The sequence below is a fragment of the Puntigrus tetrazona genome, chromosome 15, assembly GCF_018831695.1.
Source record: "Puntigrus tetrazona isolate hp1 chromosome 15, ASM1883169v1, whole genome shotgun sequence".
NCBI classification, from domain to species: domain Eukaryota; kingdom Metazoa; phylum Chordata; class Actinopteri; order Cypriniformes; family Cyprinidae; genus Puntigrus; species Puntigrus tetrazona.
In genome coordinates this window covers 18,729,461-18,755,785 of record NC_056713.1, presented here as the reverse complement: position 1 = coordinate 18,755,785, position 26,325 = coordinate 18,729,461, and the positions used below count along the sequence as shown (strand labels likewise).

The 26,325-nt window shown below is 37.1% G+C and overlaps 2 protein-coding genes across 6 annotated transcripts in view; one reads left to right on the top strand and one right to left on the bottom strand.

Moving 5' to 3' along the window:
• The first annotated feature begins 430 nt into the window (after window positions 1-430).
• mag (myelin associated glycoprotein) lies at window positions 431-22,879 on the top strand. 5 transcript variants are annotated; one of them, XM_043258439.1, is made up of 13 exons: window positions 431-564; window positions 9,126-9,221; window positions 10,698-10,831; window positions 12,435-12,513; window positions 12,679-13,047; window positions 13,753-14,049; window positions 14,131-14,388; window positions 15,902-16,162; window positions 17,358-17,666; window positions 17,751-17,850; window positions 18,826-18,928; window positions 19,947-20,000; window positions 20,311-22,879. In XM_043258439.1, the coding sequence occupies exons 4-13, from the start codon at window positions 12,465-12,467 to the stop codon at window positions 20,470-20,472; spliced, it is 1,962 nt and encodes a 653-aa protein (XP_043114374.1). In that variant the 5' UTR covers window positions 431-564; window positions 9,126-9,221; window positions 10,698-10,831; window positions 12,435-12,464; the 3' UTR covers window positions 20,473-22,879. The 5 variants fall into 5 exon arrangements, with proteins under 5 accessions (XP_043114374.1, XP_043114376.1, XP_043114378.1 ...); XM_043258440.1 differs by lacking the exon at window positions 431-564 and adding an exon at window positions 4,397-4,549; XM_043258441.1 differs by lacking the exon at window positions 19,947-20,000.
• Window positions 21,548-26,325, bottom strand: part of LOC122358576 (myelin-associated glycoprotein-like) — a 6,548-nt gene continuing 1,770 nt past the window's right edge. Inside the window, exons 3-7 of the mRNA XM_043258452.1 lie at window positions 25,676-26,008; window positions 25,293-25,583; window positions 24,923-25,207; window positions 24,734-24,830; window positions 21,548-24,631 (exon numbers count right to left, since the gene is read on the bottom strand). Coding sequence (XP_043114387.1) covers window positions 24,535-24,631; window positions 24,734-24,830; window positions 24,923-25,207; window positions 25,293-25,583; window positions 25,676-26,008 — 1,103 coding nt within the window. The 3' untranslated portion in view covers window positions 21,548-24,534. The remainder of the gene's footprint in view (window positions 24,632-24,733; window positions 24,831-24,922; window positions 25,208-25,292; window positions 25,584-25,675; window positions 26,009-26,325) is intronic.

Sequence of the window (26,325 nt, the reverse complement as noted above, 5' to 3'; positions counted from 1 at the left end):
AGATAGACTGAAAGTTAGGTGAGAGCTACTTAAGAAACGGCATCAACGAAAGGGCAGCTGAACCCCACAGTTCAGACAGCTGTTTAAAAACTGATCCGTTTGCACTTAGGTGGTCTTGTTAAAGCATCTGAGTAATAAACGGTTTTCTCTTATCAATTACGTTGCAGGGTTGAGTGTAGGGCTTTACGAGAAGCACGTTCGAACCAACGTGGACTTGAGGTACGTGAAGACATTTAGGCCAGAATGAATCACAAAATAATCTTTCTTCCGGTTTCTCTTTGAAGTACAGTAATGTTTGTAGTGATTCAGTTTGCTGCAGTGTTTCTGTTTGTAGAATCGAGGCATTACTAATCGGGGTGCTAATGTGAAACCACAATAACAATCATGTGTCAGTGGCACATGCCACCAGATAGAGAGGGGTGGCAGAGAGAGAGAGAGAGAGAGAGGGAGAGAGAAAAAGAGGCAGGGTGGGAGGGTTTGTGATTCAATAGGAAAACAGACTGGCATTGCTCTTGAATTATCAGCATTCTGTCTGCTTGTTTACACTGAAGACCATCTGATAAGGTAAGTCTGATCTTTTTAAGCCAGTAACTATAAAATGATATTTTTATAGCACACAAACGTGAAGTCAAGAAATGTGCATTTGATGTGATATTTTTTCCTTTTACTATTTTGTGAAATATTTTAGTGCTTTATTTAACATTTAGTATATATTTAATGTATTATTTTTAAACACTTATTTTAAATCTGCATTGTGTTTGCATAATAAGGATAAAGCTCTATTTTTATTACTTTTTTTTTTACATTTATTTTTTTTCATGCTCTGTTGTTCTTGCATTACAGTACTGTCTTTTAGAGCATGAAATGTAAAGGCACCGTGGACACGGTACAGAGAAAGAATGGCGTTTATCCTCAAAACAATTATGTATGTGAAATGCATTGAGATCACAAATGCATTGTGTTTTTGGTCATACAACCAGAGTCAGCGCCTGAAATGATTTAATCTCTAAAGTAGGATTATAATGTTTGCCAGCTTCTCTCTTGGCTACCCACCAGTGAATCAAACCCCACTGTGGATGAATGTCCAATAGTTTCTGGAGATGTGAAGTGTGTTGTCATCTGGCATTTGCACTTGTCCAAGTGCACAATATTAACTGTATGACCCATTCCTTTCAATGCCAGCTGCATCTCTTTCAATTTCTAGCTTGTTTGTGCACTTCAGTTTAGTTCAGTACAATTAATGAAGCCGTATTTCGTGCTTTATGAAGGTATTTGCGCTCTTAACCCGCACTACCAATGTCATTGTAGTGAATTATAGTAGATTTAAACCACATGGTGTTTACAGCATAAGATGCATGCTTTTAGTAAGGCATTCAGCAAAGTGTTGGTTTGAGTTTTAAATGGCTATTTTACTTTGAAATTATGTACATGACACTTGTGTGTCCAACTTCATACCTCCACTGAAATTGGGAGTTTTGGCTAAAACTAACATTTATTTGCACAAATGTGTGTGTGTGTGTGTGTGTGTGTGTATATATATATATATATATATATATATATATATATATATATATATATATATATATATATATATATATATATATATATATATATATATATATATATCTCAGGCAGTGACATCTTTAAGTGTGGTTTAAATGCCCAAATACATTTTGAGGTCACTAGGCTTATTTGTAATAAGCATTATGAAAAATGTTGTAAAATGCATCTGATTCTATTGATTTTAGGCGAGTCTTGGTTGTCAGTTCACTGTTTACCCTTTATATTTAAACAAGCTTGAAAACAATGCAGATTATGATAATTAATTAGTCACTTAATGGATTTTTTAGTCAATATTTCCTGCTGTCATTTTTCGAGTAAAAATATTCCATTGAAACAGGCATCAGTGATAGTATAATAATGTCTTTATCCTCTATTCTCGTCTTTTGTCGAACCGTTGTTTTAGGTCCCCAATTCTGACCCTGTTTCAGACAGGAGTCATTCATTACCGTCAGAGTCACCCTGTTCCATGACTCCTGGAGTCCCATTCTCCTCTACCTTTCTGTTGTGTAACAAACCATCTACACTGTCTGTCTCCCCAAAGACAATAGGAGGACAATGGATCTTTTTTTTTCCCCAGCGCTGAGCTGCCTCACCCCATATCTACAGCAGGGCAAGAGCTCAGGCCTCCAGGCACGCTGACCTCATGGCTCAAACCAGAGGCCTGCTGTGGGCCGGTTTGTGTGTGTGTGTGTGTGTGTGTGTGTGTGTGTGTGTGTGGGGTATAGTGACTGGTATAGTGTAATCATAGATGCAGCAGTAATAGGGAAAAGCCTGACTCATGTGGGTGTAAGAAGGCCCTGTTTGGGAGGTTGGGGCAGTGTGGTGTATTTTGTGCAATAGTATTCCAGTTTATTATTTTTTAGATAATTGTAATTGAAGACTACTAAATAATTAATCATGTTTAATTGCATCCAAATATGTATGTGTACTGTATATATATATATATATATATATATATATATATATATATATATATAAAATATTTTTATTAAATATAAATGCATGTATTTTATATACGTAACAAGCATACACAGTACACACATATATTATGTTAACATTTGTATATTAATGTAAACTTTATATAAACTTATTTTGAATGCAGTTAAACGCAATTCATCAGTTGACCTTATGACTTTAATATTTCTTGAACAGATTCAGATCCCATTGACTTCCAGTGTATCACAAAAGAAACACATCTGAAATAACATGAGAATGTGTAAATGACAAAAATGTCATCTTTGGGAAAACCAAGTCCCTTTAACCTCAAGTTTTACAATCTGAGCCTCCTGTACATTAGTGTTTAATTATGACTGTAACATCCACAAGAGAATGCCAGTGGAATGGGAAGCGTGAATGGGTGATTGTTGTGATTTTGAAGACAATTAGCTGTGCGCATCGACTTCCCTGTGTTGTGCGGTGTCAGGCTCCAGCCTGGCCGTTCTGTTCTCTCCCCGGGACGGCCCAAACAATAGCCACTATGTACAGAAGCACAAGGGGCAGGAGTATGTGTGTGGTGTTTGTCGAGGCTCTGGAGCATTTACGTCTATTCTGATTGACTTATTTCTCTGGTGCAGAGTGTTGTAACTGGAATAACTGGAACAGTGCGTTTTCATCCAGACAGTTGGACGCAATGCTGTTTACTAAATTACTTAAAGCTTGGAGTTGACAACTCAACAGGGTTAAGACTGTTTTAGTACTGTGGTCCCTCAGTGGTGTTTGAGCTTCTGATAAGTTAGATGTTACTTCAATTGCATTTTTTTGGTGATGTGCAGTGGTTAGTGTTCTAGTTCTGTAGTAGCTTTCAAAAATCAGGAATCCTATTAGAACCAAGTTTGTGGAAGACACATTCCATTTTCTATTTCATTAGATAAAAAATATTTATGCATGGTTTAAGTTCTTCTAATATGTCTGATATGCTGATAATAAGAAATTGTGATCTCTTGAACATTCAAAGAACTATCTTCAAAAGTTCTACAGAGGTTCTCTGAAGACCCCAAGAGAAATTGTTTTAGAAAATGGAATGTTCTTCTTGTTATAATTAAAAGTTCTTTTATGTATTTATGGGTTTATTAGAGCTTTTGAATGTTCCTAAAAAGTTTTCAGAAGAGGTTTTTAGCTGCGGTGTCATAGAAGAACCATTTTGGGTTGCCTAAAGGGCGTTTCATTAAACATTTTTTTAAAAAAGATCAATCTTGTTAGTGTTTAATATTACAAACCCTTTGTTCAATGGCAGCATTCCATGGATGTTGAAGGTTCTCCATTGAAGTAAATATCAATCAGCAACCTAACCAATGATAAAGTTACTCGATCTTCTATAAAATAAGGCTTATCAGGTAAACACTCTTAAAAACAAAGATGCAGTGATGCCATAGAAGAAGCTTTTGTGCAATGGAGAGGCTCTTCGTGAAACCATAGATGCCAATAAAGAACCTTTATTTCTATAGCTCTCTGACTAACAATGTGTTTAAAAGAACCACTTTCTGTCGCAGGAACACTCCCAAGCAGCGCTCCAATGTAAATGCTTGCATTCCTCTCATGTCATCCATTGTAAATGATGCATGCTATTGTGTGGGGGCATCTTCATTCTCAGTTGCATTGACCTATGCTATGAACGCTGCCACATCCATGTGCTCTCGGCCAGGAGGAACAGTGCAGTGCATTGTAGGTTGAGCAGAGTGGGTGTCCGTTTATGAATGGCCTGAGTGGATGGAACAATGCTCCCCGCTCTGAGCCTCTGACATTTTCATATATAACGGAGGAGTTGAAAGGAGGAGAGAAACGAGCCCACCTCCTCCTCCTCCTCCTCCTCCTCCTCCTTCTCCCTCAGTTCAGCCTGCCCCGCCTGGAGCTTGGTACAGAAGGTAGCAAGAGAGGCCTCCATCCCATCCGTATGTGTGCGTGTCATCGCGAGTGTTTGTCATGCTACGCGTTTTCTCTGCTGATTAATGCTTCATTTGAGCCGAGAAGGTCTGGAACCTTTTGTCTGGTGAGTCTTATCGCGTTTTAGGTGATTTTGCATCGTTATCAGTTACTGCATAGGTATTTCAAATGTGTTCTGCTGCACAGGTACGTTTATAAGAGTATATTGGATATGTAACAAAACTAGAGGAGTGAATCGAGGCTGATTGTGGCTGCTACTGAGGATAATTCAAAGATTGTCATGAGAAGAACTTAAAAATGTAATGTAAATTGAGAGCTGCTCAGGTACAGAAGGGGAGGGAACGATGGTTCAGACACCCATGGTTATGTGTCATGCTGTGCCAACATTTTCCTGCCAAACGCCTCAATCACTCACTTGAACGACGTAGTAGGGCTTCATCACGTCCCACTTTAGGTTAGCAGCAGAGTGGCGTGATGTTGGATCTGTTCAGGATTACTCATAAACATACTTTGCTACGGAACAACAGCTTTTGTTTAGATTCTTTGGCGCTGATCATTTTAGCAGAGTTGCTATCGGGCATGTTGGCTAAATTCATGGAGCCTGGGGCATTTTTAAGCAGTGGCTGGTCAGTGAGAGCGGGGGCTTTGGAACATTTTGATACCAAAGATGCCCCAAATTAGGAAATAATGTCCATGTCAGGCTCATGATGCTCCCATTATCTGTTAATAAAAAAGCCTGTTGCATTGTTTCTGGCTCCACCAAGGAAAAACTTGTTTTTGTTTAATAAAATCTGATACAGATTTTCTCTGTAGAGACTTTTTTTTGTAAATTAAAGCTTTATACTCCTGCAGGACGTGCAAGTAAAATTTGGCACTGGGAATTAAAAACTGTTTTAAAACTGAAGAGTAACTTCGGTGGATTAGCATGGGTTCACCCAAAGAGGGTGGGACGGCCTAGCTTGCTAAATTGGACGTGGGCCTCCGTCTTCACAGTCTGAACCGTGGACAGGAAGCAGCTATGTAGTGAAGGTAGACTACTGAGATTGCCATCTGCCCCTATATGGCTGTGGAATATTTATCTAGAAAGCACAATTGTTACAGTATGTTCATATTTACAAGAGTATATATCGCATCGTTTTATTTACTTGTATTTTCTACTTATTTTGTACTACATTTTTTTTACTTATTTTATGTAATACAATTAATGTAATGTAATACAATTAATACAAATACAAATTTATTTTATTTTTATTTATTTATTAATTTATTTTTGTAGATATAAAACATGTCATCTAAAATAAATGCAAATGAGGTTTGTTTATTTACTATTTTAAAAAAACTACACACACAGACACATGGATGTATATCGATAAACTAAAAGTAATTTTTATATATGTGTGTGTGTATATATATATATATATATATATATATATATATATAATTGTGTGTGTTTATTAGTGATAGTTATTTGTGAGCATTAATACATATTGTGTATATAACTTCAATAGAGACTCTTGCCATTTTTACATTTTGTAGACGGCAGCTTGTCTGTAAACCTAATAATGCAACAGGATATTGTTTGCGATCAGTGGACATTTTAACAATTAGCAACCCCCGTCCTGGCAGTGTTTTTGTGGTTGCTGGCTGTGGGTGGGCTGCTTCATGAAATTTTACACATATCTGAATCAGATCATTTTGAATCTGAGTGACGTTTACAGTCTGACTCATCGATGGACCGCCTCTCACTTTAGCCATTTATGCATTATTGCCTTGCTAATCTACGAGCTGCGTGACTTCTGTTCTGAGATTTGACGACATGTGGGCTTTATTAATTATCCCAGAGCTGTTACTCCGTGCTGAAATGATCTCCTGGTGATGAAGCTGATAGTTTTATCTTAGTGTCTTGTGTGTTTTGACTCGTAGACGTTTGTAATCCCTCCCACCAAAATTATGCAAGCTAACTGAGAATATGCCCTACTAAGTGCACATTCATAAACACTCTCAGCCATACTCGCTTATACAGCAAACAGTGTGGGAGGGCCAGCAGTCGTGTTTTTACCACCATCTGCTCCTCTGGTAAATTTAGAGGGTGCCCAGGCTTATGGACGCAGGGCGCGTCGCAGGCTGACAGCAAAGCATGCTGTGAACAGACCTGTTCTGAAGAGATCTGTAACGCAAGGCACCTTTATAAAGACTTGAGTGATGTTTAAAGGTGCAGTCAGTCATTTTCCTTTATTTAAAATACATTGGTTGATTACGCTCAATTGCGGTCATTACCTCAGCTATACATAAACATACATATACATGTATCTTTAACATCATGTTTTAAGTTAAGATAAAGACTACAATGAATATCCAATCAGTGGTTCAGTAAAAACTGTTGCCTCATGGGGGCAGCCATTTAAGATCACATGACCTGCTGAATACTTACATTTCTGTAACCTGCCTGTTATTGGACACTTTTGGTTAAGTAAATAATCAGTGAATTCTGTATAGTGACATTAGAAAAGATTAGCTTTCGTGCCATGCTACATTCATACAATGAGGATTGTTTTTTTTATATACTTTAAATTTGTATGTGTTGTGCAGACTGAGGAAAATGCATTAATTATTTAATGCACTTTTTATTTTCAAGTACAAAAGTATATATCACTTTTTCAGTATTATGCAGACGTCTCTACTTTCTGAAGGAAAATAAATTCTTATTATTTACATATTTTAATTTGAAGGATAAAATATATTTTTAGTATAAGTAATATGATTATTATTAAAGTTTGTTATTTTTAGCACTTATTAGTGTTGTTAAAAACATTACAATGGTAATATATTGGCTTTACTGGTTTATTTCATTTTATATTTCATGATAATAAATGCATAGTAATTTATATTTTATTATTATGTTCATAATAAGGATATTATTATTTATTTATTATTAAGAATATTTTTTTTACATTACAATAGTAATATATTTATTGATTTGTTTTTATTTTTAAATAAATAAATACATACAAATAATATAATAGTAGTAGTAATAGTAGTAATGTTGTCGTCACATAGTCATACTAAATGGTGATTTTTGTTTTATTATTATTATTGTTGTGTATAGCAGCACAGGCCAATAGCTGTTTCCAACACCCACTTATATTTTAAGCAGCCCGTTTGTAGTACGAGACAGTACACCATGGTTCCAATACCACATGGTTTGGGATAAACAAACTGCTGTTTAATATTAGACAGATTTCACTACACAAACACAAAGTTTTATTTCCAGAGGGATGCAGTAGGATAGAAAGGTCATTTAGCAGCTTTTCTGTTGTACGATGCACATTGCAATTTAAGTGTGTTGGCATGTACTATGCTATTCATTTGTGTGTGTGTGTGTGTGTGTGTTAACGGGGAGGTGACACTTTAGAGCGTGTGTGTGTTGTGGCGTGTGTGTGTGGGGTGCTGTGGCATGTTGTACGTCTTTATGTCACACAGGCTCACTGTTGTGCATTCGTTCCACTCGGCCCCCCTTTATCAACTATCAAAGTCCCTGTGGCAAGTGTCCATTATATATAGCATTTTGTTTTGGTTTAAATAATATTGCACTTTTTCTTAAAGAAGTCTCTTATGCTCCACACGCCTGAATTTATTTAATCAAAAATACAGTAAAAACAGTAAAAAGCTGAAATATTATCATTACTGTGATGTCTTCGTATCAAATTTTAGAAATCATTATAATATGCTGATTAAAAACATTTGTATTTGTTAAAAACAATATGCTTTCTTTAATCATATGATAGCCTAATATTAGGGAGACAGCTTTTGAAAAAAAATCAAAAGAATATTAAAAAAAAAAGCATACTTGCTTATTTTTGGTTTAAACATATGGCAGAGCTCACTGCTGTACTATCTGACCTTCTGGCAAGAATAAAATCTCAAAAGACAATGTCTCTGGCCATGTTCTTTATTTAAGTGAACATTTCTACAACAGTAACATTATTTATGTTTTACTATTCATTTAGCGATTAACGTATCCTTGCTGAAAAAAAAAAAAACTGGCTGAATGTGATTTGGCTAAAACATTACATTTGATGAAAGTGCACCTTTTTTTTTTGTTTGATTTGGAATAAACATGCACTGATAAATCATTCACAATAAGACAAGGAATGTGCATTAAGAAATAAATATGGTTCATTATGTTTTCATGTAGAGTTAAAATGTACCACAATGGCAAAAGAAAAAAAAAAAAATATATATATATATATATATATATATATATATATATATATTTCACAGATTTAGCTCACAAGTTGAGTCATGCGAAGATGAATTCCAGCCGATTTACCAGGATACAGAGTAGCCTAGATGAAGCTGAAACCAGTCCAAACTCTTTCACAACGGTATCACCTGACCCCTAGCAGAAATATACCTAAAAACCGCGAGGAACGGTGTTACCCGGACGGGCTGAAATTAGACGGTTTGACCGGGGTAGTAAGGGACAGACATGGAGAGGAATGTACGATGTGGGCTACAGAAGAAGAATGCACTGAGGGAAATGTCTGCATATTCAAGGCTGCCCACGGCACACATTTGCCCAGCTTATAGCTAAAAGTCTCCATCCTCTCCTCTCCCTATCTGTCTATCTCCGTCTCCCTCCCTCTTTGTCTTTTTTTCCCCCCATTCCCGCACCTCTGAAGAAGGACGAAGAACAGGAGGACTTTGAAGAACCAGAGCAGGAGCCGAGAAACCAGTCCTTCCCCTTCAGGAGAGCTCAAGAGTGGAATCTGGATCTGGTATGAGGCAAGTGTCCTGGATGGTTCAAGGCTTGTTTGTGGAGCATGAATGGTCCGTTTGTTTGGCTTGGGAATTGCTTCATCCTTTTTAACGCGTGCTGCCAGGGGTTTCTGTTCCAAGCAACAGCAGTTTGCTGCCTCTTAGATCTTGTGTGATGGGCATATAAATTAGTTCTGTTTTTCTGGAACAGCTGGTGTCATTATAATTATTCGGTTATGATTAACAAGAATAAAAAGGCTGCTCGGGATGTTTGTTTAATGAGACATTTCCGGAAGGCTTCAGTTGTTGCGATATACACTGTAAAATATTGACAGGATTGATAGCATTCAACAGTCAGTGTAAGAAAATGCATTATTATTTGTGTGTGCCAAATACATTTTTTTACATACAGAAAATAAAGCCTGGCTGCATTTTTATCGCAGATTTAGATTTACTGTATTTGTTTCTGTCATATCAAAAAATGCTGTAATTGCTCTAAATATCGGTATAATAATTATTAGTAAGTAGTTATTTTATGTTTTAAATCACCATTATGGTGACTGATTGAACATTATTTAGGGATTTTATGAATGAATTTACTTTTAATGAACTGGTTGCATTGTGGTAAATAAATTATCAAACCAATAGTTTGGTCAAAATATGAATAATTATCATTATGGACTGTTCCAAACATCTGAGTATTTTTTTTTTCCTCAAAGTAATTTTAAATAATGTCTGTTTTTGTCCATGCAATGGAAGTAAAAATGAAAACAGAATGTATTTATAAGGTGACATAACCCTGCTTTAATAGTAGGCCTACCGAAATAATATATTTAATATGCTACATAAGAAATAAGAAGGCAGACTATTTGGCACTGTTCATTTCATTTCAATTAACAATGTTGACAGTTTATATATATATATATATATATATATATATATATATATATATATATATATATATATATATTTTTTTTCTTAGTCCTAAAGACCTAAAAGTATACCTATAAAAATTGGATTAACAGTCCTCTGTCATCTCGTACAGTTCATTGGTTCAATAACTGCGTCAAACTCGTGAGCTACCATGGGAATCTTTCTAATATAATAATCTTGGAGATTTCAAGAACAATCCATTTATCAGCCACCATCTGTAGTCCCCGTCTGCTCTGAAGTGTTCAGGAGACGCGCGGGCGCGCGCGCACGCACCGCTGACGCGCGCGTGAATAAAGTCAACAGAGGCAGCTGGGTGACGCGGTGTGAGCGTGGACGAGTGCGCCGTGAATGATGTGTCATATCATGAACAGTGCTTTCTGTATGCGCGCCAAACACGCAAGGGTTGACGTCGTGCACTCATAATGAGCAATTCTCCTCTCCCACACACTGCGGCCCTGTACGGCGTGCGTGCGTGCGTCTGTCGGAGAAAGTGCGCCTGTGTGGGTTAAGAGAGCTAATGTTGCTTCTTGATACTGATGTAATTTCTTTGCCGTTGTTTTAAGACAAATCAGAAGAGAAGCTGAGTTGATGTGCTGTGAGAGAACGCCCCCTTGTTTGTGAGGGAAGAACGGCAACGGCTTGTTGGAGAGGGAATTCGAGTTGGTTGCGGTTCAGCACACTCTGCCAGCAGTTCAAGGTATTGCCTGAAGCAAATACAAATCTACAGGCTGCACAAAGTGTCCAAAACATTAGGAAGTACGAGAAGCGGCACTAGATTGCTCAAAAAAAAGCAAAAAAGTTTTCTTTTTGATTTAGTTGCAATTTTCTGAGCAAAAAATAAACACGATGCATTTCCCCCCGATTTACAGAAAACACCCACTGAAATGTCATTCAGTACAACAGTTTCGACAGGCGTATTTACAACAAAATAAATCAAAAACTACTTGCTTTCGCTTCATAAACTAATCAATATTTGTACATTTTTAAAATGTGCGTCTATTCTAGGTTTGGCCCATTTGTCAGTAAGAATTTTAAAACGCAGTAAAATGTAACATGCTCCCTTATTGTTTTTATGTATTCTAATATGTACATATAAGTTAGAATAAGCATGCATTTTTTGAATGTTTGAAATTTTACATAAATATTGTGAATGACAATGTAACATTATTTCACCAAATTTTGACATTCTATTCTATTCTAAAAACGTATCTAAAACCTTAAAAGTAGACACTACTTACTTTTAAAGTGCTTTCTATGGACGTAAATTAACTTATGTAAATTTTTTTGATGCAGACAGCTTGATGTCTTTGACCCAACTACATATAGGTATTTTTAAAAATATAAGTACAATGTAAAACCATGTATGTGCATTGTATCAAATGATTAATTTAAATGTAATCACGTAGTAGTTAAGGCTACCTGATATAACGTGAGATCAAAAAAGATATATAGATATAGGATTTATTTCTCATGGAGTACTAAATGAAACCTGTTTGCCTAATTACAATCACAACACAAGGGGCAGCTTACTGCACTCAACTTCTGTAACAATAATTTTGTGATTAATCCACCACCCCAGCTGCTCCTCTATTTTCTAATATTTATGTAACAGAACGGGGTGAATCCTTCCTTTTTCATGCCACATTTCACCCTGAAATAAAATAAAAAAGAAAGAAATACATTTTGCCTAAACAATTGGTATGCCATTGTTGTTGTTTTGCATATGTGCATCTTCATATTTGGATATTTATTTTTAATTATTATTCTTTAAGTCGTTACTATAATATAGAAAGAAAAGAACATATTACAGTAAACAAGTATTTAAATAAGCACACATATTAAGGCTATACAACATTTTAGAAAACAATAATAATAATAATAATAATAATAATAATGCAAAAACGACTAAATCTTGTAATATGCATGATTCTTACTGTACATTTCTGTCATAGTCACCACTAATAACCTACACCTAAATACGATGTAGAAATGTGATCACTGCTTCGCAATGATCGGTATTGTGAAAGGTGCTATACAAATAAACTTGAATCGAATTGAATTAATAATAATTCTCGCTTTTTCCTCTTGATTCCGGGGTGAACTATGACTAAAACAACTTTGTGCTAAGAAATACACCGCACATCAAAACTTATATCTACAGGCAAAACAAGTTTTACACAAGGCTCATGTCACGTCCTGAACCGTCACTCCTTTTCTCCCCATCTCTTAAGAGAACAACAAGTGCAATTGTGTTAGCAGGGTCTGTTTGTCTTGCTGATGCGTGTGCTGGTTTTGTACAGAGGTCTGTGGTCCAGAGTTAAACTGAGACCATGAAGGGCTTGGAGCTGCTGCTGTTGCCTCTGCTGCTTATTCTGAAAGGTAACAGCTTCTGAATCAAACATGGTGTTTCTGTGCTTCCTTTGATTAACGGCCAGATACTATTGCACTTGTTTAAAAGGAGATATCGCTACGGTACACGTGCTAATACAATGGTTGTATTTTATTTACTGAATTACCTGTGCTCTTCTCGCTTTCTCTGAACAGATGTAAGTGCTCAGTGGAACGTGTGGATGCCCAGAGACATTTCAGCCATGACAAACTCCTGTGTGGTTATACCCTGTTCATTCACATACCCCTCCGGCATCAGGCCCTACAGAGGGGTCCATGGGATCTGGTATTTCGGCCACCCCTACCCCCAGCTTTTCCCCCCGGTGGTGTACAAGTCACGCACAGATATTGTTCATGAAAGTTACAAGGGCCGGACCAAGCTTCTTGGTGACTTGACACAAAAGAACTGCACTCTGCTGATAAATAGTGTCGGTGTGGAACATTCTGGGAGGTATTACTTCAGGGCAGACCTGGGTGGCGCAAACATCTACACTTATCCTGACTTCACAAAACTACAGGTGTTGGGTAAGGCTTTTTTAAATATGTTTTCCAGTAATATCGGAAAATCTTGAAACATCAAAATGCAATCATGTACTGACCCTCATGCTGTTTCAAAACTATACAACTTTCTTCTGTACAACTAAAGATGTTTAAAAAAATGTTTCAGTACTTTTTGCCTAAGGAATTAAAGACAGTGGCATTCGACGTTGACATGACAGCATTGGCATTCACTATGTGAAGTTAAACATTCTTCAGAATGACTTATTTTGAGTTCCACAAAAGAAAGACGTTCATTAAGGTGTAGAATGACATGAGGTTGCGTACGGAATTTTAATTACATTTTTTTTTTTACATTTACTTTTTTCTATTAGTTATTAAGCCGAACAATTAGTCTAAAAAACATGTTAAGAATATAATTGTTTGCAGTCTGGCTACGAAAAACATTGTTGGTCTAGCATTTGAAGTCAACATGAAAGGCATTTTTAACCACAATCAATTTACAGTACTTTCATAATAAGATGTATTTCTGGATCAAACAGCATATTCAATATGTAGGGTGGGACTATGAAAAATAAGTGTTCTAGGGAAGAATGGAGCCAGACCTGAATACAAATTTGTTGGCTATTTTGCATAATTAAAAATGCACATTAAAACCAAAATGCATATTTAAATGTAAAAATGGTGTGTTGTTACTTAACATTGACTTCAAAATATCTCTTCCTCCTCCAGATCAGCCCAACATCGATGTTCCAGAGGAAATCGTTAGTGACCAAAGCCTGGACCTGACCTGTTATGTCCCAGACAATTGTCCAGACATGAGTCCACAGATCCACTGGATGTACACAGACTACCTGCCCGACCCTGTTTTCACCCCAGACAACGTCGAGGAGAGCAACACCGCGGTACTGTCCAGCACCCTCACCTTCACCCCCAAACCCATGCACAATGGTCAGCTGCTGGGCTGCCGGGTTCATTACGAAAACACAACTTTTTATTACGAACGCCTCATTTCACTGGACATCAAGTGTAAGTTCCACCAAATCACTATTTTATAACTGCATGTTAATGACAGTTACGATGTCTACTGACATATCCTGTTGTCTGTAGACGCCCCTCGAACTGTGTGGGTGAATGTGTCTCAAGAGGTAATGGAGGGAAGTTCGGTGGTCCTGCACTGTGATGTGGACAGTAATCCAGCCCCCACAATAACCTGGTATTTTGGAGACAAAGAGCTGATGTCGGAAGTTGCCTCAAACTCCTCGCTGCCTCTGGACAACCTGGGCCCAGAGGAGGAAGGTGTCTATACCTGCGTTGGTGACAATGGCTACGGCAGCATGAACACATCCATGTATCTGGCAGTTAATTGTAAGTAAATGTTCATGCACTCTTGTGTGTCACAATATAAACTATTTAAGGCAGCAGCCATTGGCTATTGTTTGTACATGTATTTGATTCAATGTTGTCTAAACACCTTGTGATATGCTATAACCCGAAAATGTTGGCACATATTTTAAATAGCATAACAAATGTTTAAACTGAAAAATATGACAATTTTATGCACAAAATGAGCTCATTTCTTGCCTGATATAGGTTTCCAGTTGCCGATGAGTTTGTGGTCACCTTTGATGTATTTTTTATTTAATGATGCGCCAAATATTCCCTATATAAAGATCTGTTTGATGATCATTTGATGTGTTTGTTGCTATATACCTCCTGTAATTTTAAGTTAGGGTTAGACCAGACCATTGCACACTGAGATATGAGTATACATTTGTCCTAAACCAAAAACCTGTTGTATCTGTCCAGGTAAAAAGCGATGGAATACACTACACAACTTTAAAAATGTGTGCAGATTTTGTAAAACACCAGGCATCATACACTTAACTACTTGTTAAACAGTCACAAAGGACAACTGGGCACTAAACACTAAACAACTGAGGATCACATATTTACAGACATATTTAAGTTCATTCCAATCACAACAAACTTGAAATTTGAAAGAAATTTGAAAGAAATTTGTGCATTGTTGCTAGGAGAAATTTGACAAAATAAATGGATCTGCCAAATAGCATTAATATAGACAATTTGACATCCATTTAAGGCTTCGTGATGAGGTTAGTTTCTGTGTTCATCTCCATGACTTAAATGTTTTATTGGTTTTCTTTAATTAATTTTTGAATATGTATTATTTAGCTGAACATTATTTAGCTGGATGTTGCAGTGTGCCAATGGTACTTCACTATGAATATATAACTGATCAAATTTAATGCCTTGTTTCCTGATTTTAGGAAAATAAATAGTAATATAAAACATAATTTAATAAAACATGTGATCTTAATGGGAACAGGGGTGTGCTTAAAGGGTACAAAATGTGCCCATTAAGCACAGCCAGACGTTTGCATTTTATTGCATTTTGTATCATACTGTACCCTAATCAAAATGCTTTTGTCATTTAAAATAAAATTATATAGTAAAAACAGTAAAAAACAGAATTTACTCTATGGGGTATTTAACACCCTGATGTTGTTTTAATCTTGTAATCCTTGTCTGAATCTTTTGATGATGTTATGCATTGTAGATGATGAGATTTGCAAAGCCTTTGCAATTTGATGTTGATTGAGATTAAAGAGACTCTGCCCATCTTTACTTCTAAGGGACTCTATCTCTAAGACAGTCAAGTTACAGACCTAATGTCAATTAACTTAATTAGTTGCTATGTTTCTTCATGTTCTATGGTGAATAAAATATTGGCTCGTGTGATTTGAAAGTCTTTCAGTTTGAATTTGTTTCAAATTTTAAAAATGTCAGGTTGTAGAATTCTATTATCCATATGAACATTCTTCATTTCCTCTTTTTTCATTTCCTCTCAAACTGGAAGATCCTCCAAGGGAGCCATGGATAAATGAATCTCTAACGTTGTTGGAAGGATCTTCAGTTTCTCTACAGTGCACCAGCAAAGGAAACCCAATGCCCACATTGACCTGGCTGAAGGATGGGGAACTGGTGGGCACTATCACAGCAGAGGAGGGATCTGTGCTTGAGCTGCATGAAATCACACCGCAGGCTCACGGAGTCTACCGCTGTCTAGCTGAGAATGAACACGGACGGGCCAGCAACTCACTCAACATTACGGTGGAATGTAAGTCACTGGAAAAAAACTGACCAGTTGAAAAACTGAGCAAGTAGACAATGATTATGCTTAGGGACAGTAAATTGAGATGTTTTCTCCAAAGAAAAGTTGGTTTTGGCTTGTGTTCAACCCGTGTGAAGAATTAAAGGGATAGTTCCAAAAATGTTGTCATTAATTACTCATGCCAAACGAGGAATCTACACAGCGCTTGTATGTGCACAAGTCACAATTGACTCCACTGTGAGCTGACCCTATCTTTATCTCACACGCACATGCACACACACACACACACACACACAAAGGTTTCACTGTGCTATAAAACCCAATAATTTCAATGGCGTGTGCAAAACTCCACATTTGAACAGTCAAAAGCAAATACTTAAAGTATTCACAAAACATACATGTAAGACACTGATTCAGAAGTGCCAGATTTTCAGAGCAAAGTGAGAATTAACTTTTTTTTTTTTTAATTTGCACCACCAGTTTTGTACTCTCCTAGGTTCACAAAAGTGTTGTCCATAAAATGTGTTACACAGATTTGAACATCTGGTTTGTGCTGTTCTATTGTAAAATATCTTAACCATGATTCCTAACCTCATTTACTTTTGGAAGCCCAAATAAAGTGCTTTTCATACAAACACTTTCACCTTGTGAAATGCAGAGATAGTCTCTGCAATCAAATCAAAGATAATTGCTAGAAATTAAGTGTACAGATACACATTGTTTCCCTGGAACTGCTGTATCAACTCTACTGCGTTACTGAACCTTGTGTGAACATTTGGGCTGCATTATGCAAATATTGCAACATTGTAACATAGACTTGTGATGATGTATTTTTATGAAGTCCACTCTGGATCAGCCTTATCTTTTAGATAGAATAAATTGGGGGCCTTTGAGCTTTGTAACTCTGCAGATCATTTAACCCCTTTAAACTCTGCATTACAGTGGCCTTCAGAAACTGAATTTGACACCTCTGGCATAGATGAATGTAGAATAGGGGAAGGAGAGATGCCAGTAGCGGAGAAGACAATTCAGTCTGTCTCAAGTCCAAGATCTTTATTTTAAGTCCATGTCTAGGTAGAGTCCAAATTCTCCTCAAGAAAGGATCTTGGGCATGAAATGGATTTGAGTCTCATGCGACAGACTAGAGTTATAGTAATGTGACAACATTTATATATGACTATTTCTTCTCAATTTTTCTCAGTTGCCCCCATCCTACTTGATGACTCTAAGTGCACTATAGTCCGTGAGGGCGTTCAGTGTGTTTGCATTGCATCGGGAAACCCTGAGCCTGTGATTGAATTCTACCTGCCTGACCTCAACATCACCATCAACGACACCAACAGCCTGTTTAACTACCGCACATACTCAGATGGGTACACATCCACGGGCATCATCAAGCTCCAGGACAAGGGTGAAAGGGGGAACAATGGAGATACAGCTGTCCATGTTCACTGCAGCATCAGTAACATGTACGGCTCCGAGACCATCCGTTTGGAACTGCAGCAGGAGAGTAAGTAGACCTTCTTTCAAACCACATGTGCAACTGTAAATCCGATTTTTATGTATCATCAATGAACTCCACACAATCTTTCAGAAAAGTTCATGATGGCCGTCATAGTGGGGACTATCGGAGGTGTGGCAGTCATCGCCTTCATCATCGCAGCTGTGAGATACGTGGGTCAGAATAATAAAAAGTGAGTATCTTTCACCAGAAAGACTGGGAGAAGTACATTTAGGTGGAGTTTGTGGGTTGGGACCGGGGTTTGTAGGTATCAAAACACCCAAGCCTAGTCATCCATGTTCAGTTTTGTTTTGGTTTTTTTTTGGCATTTGGTTTTCAAGCCATAACCCACTCACAGATGATCCAATCTGATTGCTTGGTACGATGGTAAACATGCCACATTGTGCATGAAACTGCAGACTAACAAATCTATTGCAGGTTCAATTGCCCCATGCCATTGCTTTTCAGCCTCAAAACCACTGAGCTCTGCAGCAAACACCTTGCTCCTATCTCATTTTGCAAGAAAAAATTAAACGTCCCATTGGACATCAAAACTAAACACTCCCAAACTTGACACTGTGGCACAATGCCAGTTTTATTTAAGGGGTTGCAATGATCCCCTTGTGTTAAAATGGATGCCCAGGCTTAAAGGAATAGTTGACCTAAAAAAAACTGATTCTGTCTTTTACTCGCCATATGGTTTTCTTTCTTCTGAAGGAACACAAGCAAAAATATTTTGCTGAATGTCCAAGGCAGTTATTTTCCACACAATGTAAAAGAACAAGGTGTGTCAACCACTGAAAGAGATGAGAAGATATTACATAAAAATGTTAACAAAAAATATAATATCTTGTGCCCAGTAATTATTGAAGCATATCATTTTTTGAAGGTCGACCCCAGTTTCAATTCATTGGATGGAAAAGATCAGCTTAGACTTAAAGAAATTTTGTATTGAAAAGAGCAATTAAGACATTTTGCGAAATGTCTCGGTTTGTGTTCCACTGACGAAAGTTAGTCATACAAGTTTGCAATGTCATTAAGAGAAAAAAAAAATGACAGAAGTTAGATTTTTGGATTAACTATCCCTTTAAAGTGTTGCCGCAAGCCAGTTAGTTTACAGTATGGTTGAGTGTGAGACAGAGCCTGATTCTCTGACTCCACCCCCCAGAGAGAATGGTAACCCTGGGCAGGACGTGGGGTCTAAAGTGGAGAATCCCTCAATGTTCTACAGCGCAGTCAAGAAGGACAAACAGAGTCTCAGGAAAAAAGTGGTGAGAAATTACAATAATGAATAAATCACCTACACCGTATATACAATACTTGCACACAAAGTGATAATGCAAAATTAAAGCATGCACACCGTATAATAAAATAATCAACATTCTGTGGTCTTTTTCATGCATATTTGTCGCAAATGATATTATATACTGGCTCTTCTCTAGTTGTAATTAGCTTTCCACACTTAGCCTTAACATTAAAACAATTAAGATATTGTTAATATTAAAAAGAATTGCTTATACATTATTCCTACATACTCTGTACTGATTGTTTAGACAATGATTTAAAGGGATAGTTCACCCAAAAATAAAAATTCTGTCAGCAATTACTCACCCTTATGTAGTTCCAAACCCATCTTCAAAAAACATATTAAGATATTTTTAATGAAATCTGAGAGCTTTGAGACTCTCCATAGACAGCAACACAACTACAACTATTGTTCCCAGGTCCAGAAACACAGCAAGGACATTATGTCCAGCTTTCATTTTCTGAAGCTATGCACAATAAACGTAACGACTTCATTCAGCACCACAGGCATGCTTCATCTTACTCACCTGAATGCACATTAAAAGCACTTTGTGTTAAATACTATTTTTGTTTTCTTTGCCCACAAAAAGTATTCTTGTAGCTTCATAAAACATCTCATGTCACATGGACAGTTTTCTTGCTACATCTCAAATATCAAATATTGTCGATAAATGTCTTGGAAGTCAAATCAAATCATGGCTGACATCCTCCACTTTAATATTTACACTAGAAATGGAAGGCCAGTCGAAACATTTTGCATTTTAGGATACAGTATGTATTAAATGTATTATAGTAGGTCATCTGCATATAGTCTATGGCAAAACAAATTGCATATGTGCACACTGTCACAAAGCCAAGTGTGGATGGTAGTCACAACAGAGAGTTCCAGTGTAGGCCTATGCTTAGAGCATTTCCTGACCTCTATTCTCTCCTCCTTCATTGCTTTCTATGCATTCTTTGTCTCTTTTTCTTCCCCTAACATAGCTTAAGACTGAGCTCCTGGGCTCAAAGTTTAACTCCATCCTAGAGGAAGGCACGGTAAGGCTGAAATTTAAGATGAGCATGTAAACAAATGGGTGGAGGTGAAATAAACTAGCACTATGCAACAATAAAAGCGAAATATTTTGAGAAAGAAATTCTGTTACTGCAAAAATGATTTATTTCTGTTTTAACAATGCTGTTCACTGCTGCCTGGAAGCTAATAGTTCATGCGCTAGCTACCTCATTCTGTTTAGCGGCTAACTGCTAACAGTGCTTTCGAGAGTCTCTTTTATTTTGACATGACCAAAGTTTTTCTGCTGTGCCTCCAAATAATGTGCCTAAGTATTTTCCTAAATCGTTTTCACAGGGAGACGACAGTGATTACCAATCTGTTGGCCCGATTGCAGGCATGGAGAGGCAAGAGCTGAATTACGCCGCTCTAGAGTTTTTTCACGGACGACACCGGGAGGGAGGCTTCAGGAGGGCTGATGGTGACGGCAGCGACTACACTGAAATTAAGGCCAAATGAACCGCGATTCTTCCCTGATGCCTCGGCCAAACGGGACACTGTGGCCACTAGGGCCCAATAATCCCACAAATTTCCTATTTCACCCATATTCAATGTGGCCTTTTCAGAGGACAGCTGTCTCGAACAGTTAGTGGACAATGAGTCTGAGTTTGTTTTAGATTGAATTCTCGTACGTCTCCAAGGTTCTAGGAACGATATGTTCCCGTATCAGTAAAAGATACCATACAATAGAGTTTCTTTCTATATTTATTCTTGTTTCTGGGTATTTATACTCATTTTTGACTGTAACCATACCAGATTTTTTAATAATCTCCTGTTTAAAAAGACAGCACTTTCCAAAAGGAATTGTCTTTTTCCCAAGCGTCACAATAGAGCTTAAAGTTTGTAGCAAGCTTATGGGAAATGGTATGGTTTGCAGGCGAGTCTCACTCACTAGTGGTCCTTCTCACTGTGTCCGCTGTAAGTCGAAGCATCAGGGAACGAGGTGCAATGTGCGCCTCGACATAATGTCTAAGCACTATCCCAACTCTGGGTTTGTCTGGGAGGACTAACACACTCTCTTAAATACAGCGGTTGTTTCAGTCTTTTTCTGAGTGTACCAGTCTACATGCACATTTCAATATTCATCTGCTGATACTTTTCTCACATACCCAGAAGTGATTGTTAAAGGAATAGTTCTCCCAAAAAATTGAAAATCTGCAAACTCACCTTCAGTTTGTTCCAACTGGATGTCAGAAGAATCTTCATTTTCTTTTAGAACGACAATAGTTCATAGTGACCACACCTGTTAAAGTATAAAAAGTCTACATAGTATTAAAAAAGATAAAAAACATATTTTAAAAGCACCTATTTTAAATTTTTCAAGAGCCCTAAAGCCATGTTAACATCAGTGATGGAAAAACATCTAAATGTGATGCAGGTTTTTTTTTGCAGGACTCAAATGTAAAATATTAAGGTTGTACAGACCACTTTTGTAGCGCCGTTATGATGATTTTGTTCTTTTTGGTGTTCATTTGTTCCATATGGGTTTGGAACAAAACGAGGGTGAATAAATAATGCAATTTTCAGTTTTGGGACATCCTTATTGTTGGTTTAAAGAGACCCAAAAATGAAAAAAAAAATGTCATCATTTACCGTTTAGTTCCAAAGCCGTATGGTTTTCTTCTGTGGAACATAAAAGAAGATATTTTGAACAACGTTGGTGGTAGCATTGATTTCCACAGCACAGAAGAAACACAATGGAAGTCAATGGCTACATGAACTTAAATATCTTTTATTATGTTCAGCAGGATAAAGAGACCCGTACATGTTTGGAACAACGAGGGTGAGTAAATGATGACAAAAAGTCAATTTTTGGGTGAGCTGTTCCTTTCAACTTATATTGTTTTTTACTTTTAATTTATACTGTATCTTCATTTATTTGTATTTGTAAATGAAAACAGGCCAGTAACTGGATTCAAAACTGGTTTATTGAATGGTTGCTGGATTTTGTTTGTCCCAACTACTTTGTGCCCTTTTATTCAGACATATATTTGTTTTAAATATGTTCCAAATACTCTGAGGAGCAAAATCACCCTGATAATAATTTAGCCAATCTTATAGGATGTAGTATATGATAATGCCTGATGGTCATCCCTGCCCCGGTACACGCTGCAATCCAATATTAAGCTGATTTGATAGAAACAGAAGTCGTATTAAATAATGGATTGTTGTAGCTCATCCTTTGAAACTCTATAAGAAATAACCACAGTTTGGAACATATAGGATGGTATCGCTTTACCTAAGGTGCTTGAAATAAATGTAATGTTTTATGTAATCATGTAATCCTCTGGTAAGGTTGTGTCGATAGATGTTTGTTAGATGGTCAGTATATGCGATTAGCCCTCGAAATGCAATTTGACTAACAGATTAATGAGTCATTATGATATTAAATTAATTGCATCTTACATTTATCAAGCATTCAATGCACCTTGGTAAGATACCAACGTATGTAAATACTCTGCATGATATATAGTTCTGTGTTGTGAAACTTTGACCACACAACAAGAACATACATTGTGCAACAATGGTGTATATTTTGCAGGAAGTCACACACAAAATGACATTATATGTGCAATTAGTAACACAGACAGTCCATGTTTGAAGATATATACACATATATTTATTTGTATGCAAACAGATTGGGGGGCGCATTTGTAGGTCAAACCTAATTTTTCACTTTGAGTGTTGTAAAGAATATTTGTATGTATCTGACTGTGTGATGGCAATAATAATGAACAAAGTAATGTTGTCTCCTTATTGACATAATAATGCAGAACAGAAAACCTCCAATCGTTATTTAAATAATAATTTATACGACGTCCTTTGCTTGCTTTCTTTTTGTTTAATAAAAGTCTCCAGCCTCAAAGGATGCCAGTCTTCTTTAAAAGTGAAACGACAAATAAAGTAAACATAATGGTGAACAGGTTGCTTTATTTGTACATGTTTTTGGAGAAACGACTGCTTTTCCGGAAGATTTACTGGAATAAATAAGAAACGTATTTGCATAAAAATAATTAGTCTACATTATAATGCAAGTTGACATATCGAAAATGGAAACCCACCCACAGAAATTAATCTGATTGGATTTGTCTGGGAAAAAAACAGCCATGTACACCTGGAATGGCTTGGGAGTGAGTAAATCATGGGCTAATTTCATTTTTGGGTGAACTAACACATTTAAGCTTCAGAAACCACGCATAATGTATTTAAAGGTAATCCAATTGGTGCCAGTTGAAGCGAAATGATCATGTCATATATGTGTTATATACATGAGTTTGTTTGATGAACAAACAGGTTCCGTTCCCTTTTTTTATTTTTAATATTTCTCACACATGTTGCAGATCATCAAACAAATTGAAATATTACTGTAAAATAACACAAGTAAACACAAAATGCAGTTCTTAAATGATAATGCGTTTTTATTATGAAGGGAAAACTAAATCCAAACCCACATGGCCCTCTGTGAAGAAGTGTTTGCCCTCTAGATCTAATAACTGGTTAGCAGCAACACTGCAATCAAGCATTTATGATAACTTGCAGTGAGTCTGTTACAGCGCTGAATTCATCTTTGCAGAACTGTTGCAATTCATCCACATTTTTCGAACGTGAACCGCCTTTTTTAATTTCATACCACAGCATCTCAATAGGATTCAGGTCAGGAGTTTGACTGGGCCGCTCCAAAATCTTCATTTTGTTTTTCTTCAGCCATTCAGAGGTGGACTTGCTGGTGTGTTTGGGAGCCCAAGTTCACTTCAGCTTGAGGTCACGAACAGATGGCCGGACATTGTCCTTCAGGATTTTTTGGTAGACAGCAGAATTCACGGTTCCATTATTCACAGCAAGTCTTCCAGGTCCTGAAGCAGCAAAACAGCCCCAGATCACAACCATATTTACTGTTGGTATGATGTTCTTTGGATGTTATGGGGTCTTGTGTGACCTCTTGGATGAGTTGTTGGGGTCATTTTGGTTGGCTGGCCACTCCTGAGAAGCTTCATCACAGTTTTCGTCATTTGTAGATAATGGCTGTAACTGTGGTTCACTGTGGAAATGGCTTTATAACATTTTGCAGACTGATAGATCTCAGTTACTTTCTTTCTCATTTGTTCCTGAATTTCTGTGTAGCTTTCGAGGATCTTTTGGTCTACCTCACTTTGTCACGCAGGTCCTCGATTGCAAAATGTGGGTTTGGTTTTTTCCCCCTTCATAATAAAAACTGCATATTGTGCTAATCTTTGATTAATGTTTAAATTAGTTTGATGATCTGAAACATCTAGTGTGACAAACATCCTACAAATAAGAAATCAGGAGGGGGCTAACACTTTTTCACACCACAGTATATCATGCTTCCTGTTCGTGTTCAACTGCAGAAAGTCATCTGGAATGTCATGAGGAATAAACAATAAAAAAGAATATTTTTATGTCTTTAAGTATGAAAAGAGTATGTCTTCAGCATGAACAAAAAATAGACCAAAAGACAGGTAACAAAAAACGAATGTGCTGATCAGATCACTAAGACCTCTCTCACATTTTGATAGTCTCATACACTGATTCCTCTCTCTTCATAGCAGTCATGTAGATATGGTCTTCATGTTTTGGTTCGATGTATTTTTGTCTCCTCCTGTCAAAACGATAATGGTAAAACGCGTGGAATTGCTGACTAACAAACTTTTAAACGAAGCGGCCAGCTAACGCCAGTTTCTTGAGTTAATGAAGTTCTTACCGTACAACAAAGACAATCAAACAGGAAGCAAAGATGACATTTAGAGCAACTGAAAGGGTAAATAATATCCAAACGGTTGACAAACCGCCACTTATTTCTAAAAACAAAAAAGAAGAAGAAGAAGATTTTCGAAATGGAAATGTGTTGGATGATTTTATAAAATAGACGTGATGGTTGCCTCCTGCTTACCTTGGGACTTTTCACCATGTTTGTGCACTATGATTTCCATCTTTGTTGTACCAATGAGATTCTCACTGACACACTCGACAGTAGCATTGACATTCCCGAAACCAGGAATGGAGATGTTGCTAATGCTGATGATGTTCTCCTTTGAAACGGCACTGTAGTATTTAGCGGTATCGTTCAGTATCGGCCAGTATATCTGTGGTAACGGCACAGCACTGCTGACGCACATGCAGCTTAGCTCATCACCTCTCATCAAACAATGGGAGCTGTTCAGGATTATTGGCGAATCTAAACACAATGTGTTTATTTCAAATATGGAGCTTATCGCTTATCATGAGAATTTATGACGTGGCATAAATGAAATGATACATACATTTTACTTTGAGAATGACTGTACTTTCGGTCCGAATATGTCCTTTAAGTGTCACCGTGCAGGTGAGCTCAGTATTGTGATGTTCGGACTTGGGATAAAAAGTCATTTTAGAAAATTGCTTATACTGGCTTGGCACTCCATAAGAAAAGAATCCAGTATTATTCGACCTAATCCCTGTCCACACAATATCGGCTACGTTTTCTCTGCAATCACCTGGAACTTTGCAGGATATCTCTGCCTTCTCTCCCGCTGTGAGCTGGGGGACAATTATTGTTGGTTTCTGGGTAAGCTCTAAAAACAATTTTTTATCGGAATTAAAAAATCAATAAATAAATTCAGATTTGTATATTTCTCAGCCAAAAAGCATATGAAACAATACGCACCTTTAACAGTAATATTAACCGTCTCGGGAAAAACGTACACGTTTCCTTTTCCCCACTCCAGTTTTAATCTGTATTGACCATCAGATTCACCCTGAACCAGTTGGTTTACGAAAAAGCTGCACTCTTCCTCATTTTTAGAACGTCCGGTATTTGACATAAAATTGGGAACTTCAACAGATGAGTTTTGTGGATCTCCTTTAAACCAGGTTCTCTTAATGGGATGTGAGACATTTTGAGGGAGAGTGAAAAAACAGTACACTAGGATGCACAATCCGGCCTCTCCGGTGGCAGTTTTTGCAACTTCAATAGAGAAGTTAGTTGGTGCATCGTGGTCTGAAAACCAAAATCACATCAAAAGATCAGACACGCAAGTCTAATTATTTGTCCTCTGTTGTTTATTGTGTTTTAAAGGGGTCATCAGATGCACAAGTTGATATGAATCTTTAGGGTCTTAATAAAAAAGTCTTTGGTTAAATTTTCTCAACGGTAGTGTAAAAAACACTTTCTTTACCCTGTCAAAATCAAAAGCAATTAAAATGTTGCTTTAAATGCTAATGAGCCCTGCTGACCCCGCCCTTATGTTCCTTCAAGTGATGAGCCGTTCTTATAAGACCGTTCACTTCAGTAGCTGAACTTGCTAACTGGCAAAT